General features: G+C 56.6%; 1 protein-coding gene across 1 annotated transcript; it reads left to right on the forward strand.

Moving 5' to 3' along the window:
- The first annotated feature begins 4,071 nt into the window (after positions 1 to 4,071).
- On the forward strand, positions 4,072 to 5,694 carry JUNB (JunB proto-oncogene, AP-1 transcription factor subunit). The gene has a single exon (XM_005310634.5). It carries the CDS (start codon positions 4,212 to 4,214, stop codon positions 5,163 to 5,165), a length of 954 nt encoding a protein of 317 aa, XP_005310691.1. The 5' UTR covers positions 4,072 to 4,211; the 3' UTR covers positions 5,166 to 5,694.
- The last annotated feature ends 2,052 nt before the right edge of the window (positions 5,695 to 7,746 follow it).

Here is a 7,746-nt window from a genome sequence, read left to right on the forward strand (position 1 = left end):
ATGCTGCAGAGTACTAGCGTCTGCACGGATCAGACCCTGTAGTATGTTCTCAGCGTGCTGCAGAGTACTAGCGTCTGCACAGATCAGGCCCTGTGGTATGTTCTTAGCGTGCTGCAGAGTACTAGCGTCTGCATGGATCAGGCCCTGTAGTATGTTCTTAGCATGCTGCAGAGTACTAGCGTCTGCACGGATCAGGCCCTGTGGTATGTTCTTAGCGTGCTGCAGAGTACTAGCGTCTGCACGGATCAGACCCTGTAGTATGTTCTTAGCATGCTGCAGAGTACTAGCGTCTGCACGGATCAGGCCCTGTGGTATGTTCTCAGCGTGCTGCAGAGTACTAGCGTCTGCACGGATCAGGCCCTGTAGTATGTTCTTAGCGTGCTGCAGAGTACTAGTGTCTGCACGGATCAGGCCCTGTGGTATGTTCTTAGCGTGCTGCAGAGTACTAGCGTCTGCACGGATCAGGCCCTGTGGTATGTTCTTAGTGTGCTGCAGAGTACTAGCGTCTGCACGGATCAGGCCCTGTGGTATGTTCTTAGCGTGCTGCAGAGTACTAGCGTCTGCACGGATCAGACCCTGTAGTATGTTCTTAGCGTGCTGCAGAGTACTAGCGTCTGCACGGATCAGGCCCTGTGGTATGTTCTTAGCGTGCTGCAGAGTACTAGCGTCTGCACGGATCAGGCCCTGTGGTATGTTCTTAGCGTGCTGCAGAGTACTAGCGTCTGCACGGATCAGACCCTGTGGTATGTTCTTAGCGTGCTGCAGAGTACTAGCGTCTGCACGGATCAGACCCTGTGGTATGTTCTTAGCGTGCTGCAGAGTACTAGCGTCTGCACGGATCAGGCCCTGTGGTATGTTCTTAGCGTGCTGCAGAGTACTAGCGTCTGCACGGATCAGGCCCTGTGGTATGTTCTTAGCGTGGAGCAGAGTACTAGCGTCTGCACGGATCAGGCCCTGTGGTATGTTCTTAGCGTGCTGCAGAGTACTAGCGTCTGCACGGATCAGGCCCTGTGGTATGTTCTTAGCGTGGAGCAGAGTACTAGCGTCTGCACGGATCAGGCCCTGTGGTATGTTCTTAGCGTGCTGCAGAGTACTAGCGTCTGCACGGATCAGGCCCTGTGGTATGTTCTCAGCATGGAGCAGAGTACTAGCGTCTGCACGGATCAGGCCCTGTGGTATGTTCTCAGCGTGCAGCAGAGTACTAGCGTCTGCACGGATCAGACCCTGTGGTATGTTCTTAGCGTGCTGCAGAGTACTAGCGTCTGCACGGATCAGGCCCTGTGGTATGTTCTCAGCGTGCTGCAGAGTACTAGCGTCTGCACGGATCAGACCCTGTGGTATGTTCTCAGCGTGCTGCGGAGTACTAGCGTCTGCACGGATCAGGCCCTGTGGTATGTTCTTAGCGTGCTGCAGAGTACTAGCGTCTGCACGGATCAGGCCCTGTGGTATGTTCTCAGCGTGGAGCAGAGTACTAGCGTCTGCACGGATCAGGCCCTGTGGTATGTTCTTAGCGTGCTGCAGAGTACTAGCGTCTGCTGGGTGAACTGGGCGAACAGGCAGCCTGCCAGCTGGGGATGGGTTCTTCCTGGGCTGGAGAGATGGATCAGCTCCCCCGCCCCCTCCAGCTGGAGGGGGGGATCCGTGTAGCCACCTTCCCTACACCTCCATCTGCCCCCCAGCCCATAGGCCCTTGATCCCCCTCCCCAAGGGCCCTGATCCCCAGCCCCCCAGCCCATCCCCAGGTCCCAGTCCAGGTTCTGAACCCCCCCAATCATGGCTGAATTCACACGGGGGCACAGGGAGCCGTCTGGGCTAGCAGGGAGGTCTTGGGTGAGTGTGTGCGGAGGGAGGCCTGCAGGCGTGCGAGTAGTCACGAGTGTGTTTTGTCAGTGAGTTCATGTATGTGCCCATGTGGGAGGGGGGGCGATGTGTGTGTGGTGTGTCTCTGGCTATGGCAGTGTGTACGTCTCTGTGTGTTTCGACATGTGTGCCTTGCTGTGTGTCTGGCCATGTTTCTGTGTGGTTGTGTGTTGCTGTGCGTCTGTATGTTTGTGTGTGTCTCTTCTTGTGTGTGGTTGCGTGTCTACGTGTTGCTGTGTGTCTGTCTCTGTGAGCGGCTGTGTGTCTCTGTATGTTTGTGTGCTGCTGCTGTGTGGCTGTGTGTCTCTGTGTGGCTGTCTCTGTGGTTGTGTGGCTGTCTGTGTGTGGCTGTTTGGCTGTCTCTATGGCCGTGTGTATGCTGCTGTGTGTGGCTGTCTCTCTGGCTGTGTGTCTCTGTGTCCATATGTTTGGGTGTGTTGTTGTGTCTCTGTGTGTCTGTCTCTGTGTGTAGTTGTGTGTCCCTGTCCCTCTGTGCCTGGTTGTGTGTCCCTGCGTGTCTGTCTGTCTCTATGAATGTGTTTCTGTGTCTGTCTAGGGCTGCATGTCCATCTCTGTGTGTGGTTGTGTGTCCATACGTTTGGGTGTCTGTCTCTGTGTCTGTAGGTTTGTGTGTGTTGTTGTGTCTCTCTGTGTGTGTCTTTCTCTATGGCCGTGTCTCTATGTCTGGCTGGGGCTGTGTGTCCATCAATGTGTATGGTTGTGTGTCTGTCTCTGTGTGTGATTGTGTGTCCCTGTCTCTCTGTGCCTGGTTGTGTGTGTCTCTCTGGCCGTGTCTCTGTGTCTGTCTGGGGCTGTGTGTCCATCTCTGTGTGTGGTTGTGTGTTCGTATGTTTGGGGTGTGTGTGTGTGTGTGTCTCTATGGACGTGTCTCTATGTCCGTGTGTGGTTGTGTGTCTGTACGTTTGGGTATCTGTAGGTTTGGGTGTCTCGTTGTGTGTCTGTCTCTGTGTCAGTCTGGGGCTGCAGGCCCATCAGCATGTGTGGTTGTGTCTCTGTGTGTATGTGTGGTTGTGTGTCTGTCTCTGTGTGTGCTTGTGTGTCTGTGTGTGGTTGTGTGTCTGTCTCTATGTGTGGTTGTGTGTCTGTAGGTTTGGGTGTCTTGTTGTGTGTCTGTCTCTGTGTCAGTCTGGGGCTGCAGGCCCATCAGCATGTGTGGTTGTGTCTCTGTGTGTATGTGTGGTTGTGTGTCTGTCTCTGTGTGTGGTTGTGTGTCTGTAGGTTTGGGTGTCTTGTTGTGTGTCTGCCTCTGTGCCAGTCTGCGGCTGTGGGCCCATCAGCATGTGTGGTTGTGTCTCTGTGTGTATGTGTGGTTGTGTGTCTGTCTCTATGTGTGGTTGTGTGTCTGTACGTTTGGGTGTCTGTAGGTTTTGGGTGTGTTGTTGTATGTCTGTCTCTGTATCTGTCTGGGGCTGCGGGCCCATCTGTGTGTGTGGTTGTGTGTCTGTCTCTGTGTGTGGTTGTGTGTCTGTACGTCTGGGTGTCTGTAGGTTTGGGTGTCTTGTTGTGTGTCTGTCTCTGTATCTGTTTGGGGCTGCGGGCCCATCCGCGTGTGTGGTTGTGTGTCTGTCTCTGTGTGTGGTTGTGTGTCTGTCTCTGTGTGTGGTTGTGTGTCTGTACGTCTGGGTGTCTGTAGGTTTGGGTGTGTTCTTGTGTGTCTGTCTCTGTCTGGGGCTGCGGGCCCATCCGCGTGTGTGGTTGTGTGTCCGCCTCTGTGTGTGGTTGTGCGTCTCTCGCTGTCAGTCTCTCGGGCCCCGCCCCGTGACGCGCGGCCCGGCCCCGCGCGGGCCCTTCCCAGCACACACGGGGCTGCCCGGCAGGCGGCGTCCGCGGCCCCACCCCGCGCGTGGGGCTCCGGCGCGGCCCAATGGCTGCGCGTTTCCGCCCGCCGGGCGCTATAAAGGCTCCGCGCGGCGCCGCCAGCAGCTGACACAGACGCGGACAGAGCCCGGAGCCCGATCGGAGCCGCCAGCTGCGCCCAGCCCCGCCGCGGAGCCCCCGCCCGGTACGGTACCCGCCGCCTGTCGCTTCCCACGGGGCTAGAGAGCAGGGAGCCGGGCCGATCGCCCGCCACGCGTGGGGGCTGCGCTCGGGGAGAAGAACCCGGCCGGGGACCCCCCCGACACAGCCAGGAGCAAGAGGGGCGAGGAAGAGGGAGCGTTTCTGGAAGTGAAACCGAGCCGTGGACTGGTCTCGGGGGCGCCGTGGGAGGGGAGCCCAGAAGATCTGCCTTAACCCCCCCCTTCACTGCCTCTGCCACCGGGATCTGCAGCCCCCCCCCCTCTATCTGTGTAGGCCGGGTCGCCGCGTGCTGATCTGGGGTCGCGTGGCTGATGTGTACCAAAATGGAACAGCCGTTCTATGACGACTCCTTTCTTTCCGGCTACGGGCGTGCAGAGCTGAGCGGGCCCCTGGACTACAAGGCGCTGAAGCAGAATATGGCCGTCAACCTCTCGGAGCCCTACCGGGGCCTCAAGGCGCAGCTGCACCTCCGGGGCCAGGCGGAGGAAGGAGGTGCCTTCTACGCCCCCGCCGGCCTGCCCGAGGCGGGCGCCAACTCTTCGCTCAAGCTGGCCTCGCCGGAGCTGGAGCGGCTCATCATTCAGAACAGCAACGGGGTGATCACCACCACGCCCACCCCGGGCCCCTATTTCTACCCCCGGGGGGCCACGGAGGAGCAGGAGGGTTTTGCCGACGGCTTTGTGAAGGCCCTGGACGACTTGCACAAGATGAACCACATGCCCCCGCCCAACGTCTCCATCGGTGCGGCCGCCTCGGTGGCCAGTAGCGTTTACGGGGCCTCCCTCCATCAAGAGCCGCCCCCCGTCTACACCAACCTGACCAGCTACAACCCCGGCACCATGACCACCTCCTCCAGCTACCCCACCGCCAACCTCAGCTACTTGCCCCAGACCCACGCCTATGGGGGTCACTCCTTGGCCCCCTCCCTCCCGTCTAGGGTGCAGGTCTTCAAGGAAGAGCCTCAGACTGTGCCCGATGTCCAGTCACCTCCTGTGTCTCCCATCAACATGGAAGATCAGGAGAGGATCAAGGTGGAAAGGAAGCGGCTGAGGAACCGGTTGGCGGCTACCAAGTGCCGGAAGAGGAAGCTGGAAAGGATAGCCCGGCTGGAGGACAAAGTCAAGACGCTGAAGACGGAGAACGCGGGACTGTCCAACACGGCTAGCGTCTTGAGAGATCAGGTGGCCCAACTCAAGCAGAAAGTCATGAATCATGTGAACAATGGTTGCCAGTTGCTTTTGACTGTTAAAATGCAATCCTTCTGAAACCCCCCCCCCCCCCCAATCTTATTTAAGAGACTTGTGTGTAACTGGACTCCCTGTTGGAAAGTTTACATGAACTTTATCTGGACTTCTGTAGTGTTCTCACACGTTGGACCAACCTGTGCATGCAACTTTGAAGACGATTCTCGGCCTCCTCCTGTTTGCTGATGGTTGTATTATTATTATTTTTTGGATGGGAGGGGGTTGTATTTTGCTCTCTGCTGGATTCAGAATATGTGCGTATTGCCTAAAATTGATGTGTGTGTGTGTGTGTGTGTGTATTTAAAAATGGAACAAACCCACAAACTTGTCGCATAGCTGGATCGTGCGGCAAGAGGTACTTCAGCAAGGGACGTGTGTGTCTGAATGAAGGGGCCAGGACTTTCCTTAACGTAAAACCGAACGAACAAAAACCAAATCTGTTACTTGACATTGACAGATAAGAGAAACGGATTGATTGCCACACCAGAGAACTGCCTATCCCATGAAAGGAAATACGGCTTCTTTACTTTACTTGGGTGGTGTTTTGGTTGTGTGTTGTTTGTTTTTTTTTTTTTTTTTTTAAACAAAAGTCCTCGAATTTATTTTGTTTTGTGTGTGTAAAAAAAGTTGATTGTATTTGTTTTTTTGACTTTTTATTGACCTTTTATTTAAGTAAAAAAAACCAATGTTCTCTAAGTGCCTCTCTAAGGCTTGGGTTTTGTTTCAAATCCCTTTTAGCCCTTGAATTATTTCAGTCTGGGGGTGTATATGTTTGATCATAAAACAGGCTCTGTTCTGTATTTTTAAGTGAGATTTTTTTTTTATAGTGCTGTCCATTTCCTTCACATCTTTCAACAGGCCTCTGTGTGTGTATATGGATCACTGATTATTCATTACCACATCTTGTCTTTTGGGGTGGGACTCTGTGGCCCAGGGCCTCAGGGTGCTGTACAAAATCCCCCCCCCCCCCCTTGTAGGAGGCATTTCTGGCAACTTCTCCCAGCCTGAGTGGATGGGATAGTTCTCAGCTGATCTGGGCTGTTTTCCTCCCACTCAGGCTCGGGGGCCTGTGTTCTCCAAGAGCTCTGCCTGGCTGCTCACAACGGGTCCCTGGGGCTTCCACATCTGGGAATCTCTCCCTAGCTGGTCCCCTCCTGCAGCCCCACCCCCGCTGCCTGGCGCTTTCCCAGGGGGTCTGATTTTGGGGGGGGGGGAGAGTCTTGTTTTTCTCCCCGCAGTTCTGATGTCAGACCGTGGAGCCCCTGCGCGGCTGTTTGCGCGCAAGGACAGGGTTAAAAATCCCCCTGCGCTCCGCCGCTTTCCCCGCCCCGCTCCGGCGCACGGGAAGGGGGCGGGCGGGGGGAAGGGTTTTCCCAGTGACGCAGGGGAAGATGCCCATATATGGGCACGGGCTGGCTAGTGACGTGCCCGGGCTCGGGCCCCCGTTCCGGGAACCCCCGCCCACGCCGCCTGCCGGGCAGAGGGGGCTTGGCCTGGCTTCGTTTCCAGCCAAGGCGGCAGGCGGCGGGGAGGGGTTTTTCCCAGGGGCCGCGGGGGAGCGGAGCTGGGGGCAGCTGGCTCGAAACCAGCCCGTTCATTTCCAGGCCGGGGCTTTTGAGAAATCCCCCCCTTGGTAGGGGGGGGGGCAGGAAGCGTCTTTGCCAGCCCCCCCCCCATCTTAAAAAAAAGAGAGATTCCCCTCCCCCACGGGTGAATTGGACATTTCTGTCAGCTGAGCCAGGAAAGATCTAGCCAAGATCCCACAGCTCAGATCAAAGGCAAAGAAAAGGTTTTCCTAACTCTGGAAGTTGCGGGGGGGGGGTGTTTTTAGGGGTGTCAAGGGAGCAGCTAGAAGCACCCACCTTTAGAGATGGGGAAATATTAGGTGCATTACGGTAGCACCCTGTTTTGAGGGGGGGATATTAGGTGTATAAGGGTAGCACCCCAAGGGGAGAGTAGGGTCCCACCAGACCACTGCACGGGATCAGAGGAAAAACATTTCCAGGGGCTGTGGCATCAGCCTGTGGAACTCACTGCCACAGGAAGTTGTTGGGGCCAAGAGTCGAAGAGGGGCTGGATGAGGTATTAGTGCTGGGGGAGGGTGTAAGCCCCTGTCTAGCAGGAATGAGGAGATCTTCAAGGGGGGGCTGTTTCCCCCACATCTGTCTGCTGAGGGGTTCTGACCCCTCTCTCCAAAGCAGCGGCTGCTCCCCTGTTGGCAATGGGACAGCAGGGGAGATAAGTAGGGGAGTGAGAGGCAGCCCCCTCCCACTGATAATAGACAAGGTAGATGCAGGAAGGGATTGTCACCTCCCATTCCACAGAGAGGGGGAACTGAGGCACGGGCTGGTGAAATGATTGAACCAAGGTCACACAGGGACACGGTGGCAGAGCTGGGAGTTGAACCCAAGTGTCCCGAGCGACGCCCGACCGAGTCCCCGGGAGCCCCCAGTGGCCTGGGCCCTGGCTGATAACTTGGAGGCGGGGGTCTGTTCATCCTTGGGGGGAGCAGATGCTCACAGGCTGGGCAAGCCCCATTCCAGGCAACCCCCCAGAGCCAGGCCAGAGCTGGCCCCCGTTGGCCTTAAGGGATCATTCAGGA

Source organism: Chrysemys picta, chromosome 22 (genome assembly GCF_011386835.1).
Source record: "Chrysemys picta bellii isolate R12L10 chromosome 22, ASM1138683v2, whole genome shotgun sequence".
Classification (NCBI taxonomy): domain Eukaryota; kingdom Metazoa; phylum Chordata; order Testudines; family Emydidae; genus Chrysemys; species Chrysemys picta.

What these genes read in the sequence shown, in the direction of transcription:
- JUNB (XM_005310634.5), top strand. Translation starts at nt 4,212, where the DNA reads ATGTGTACCAAAATGGAACAGCCGTTCTATGACGACTCCTTTCTTTCC.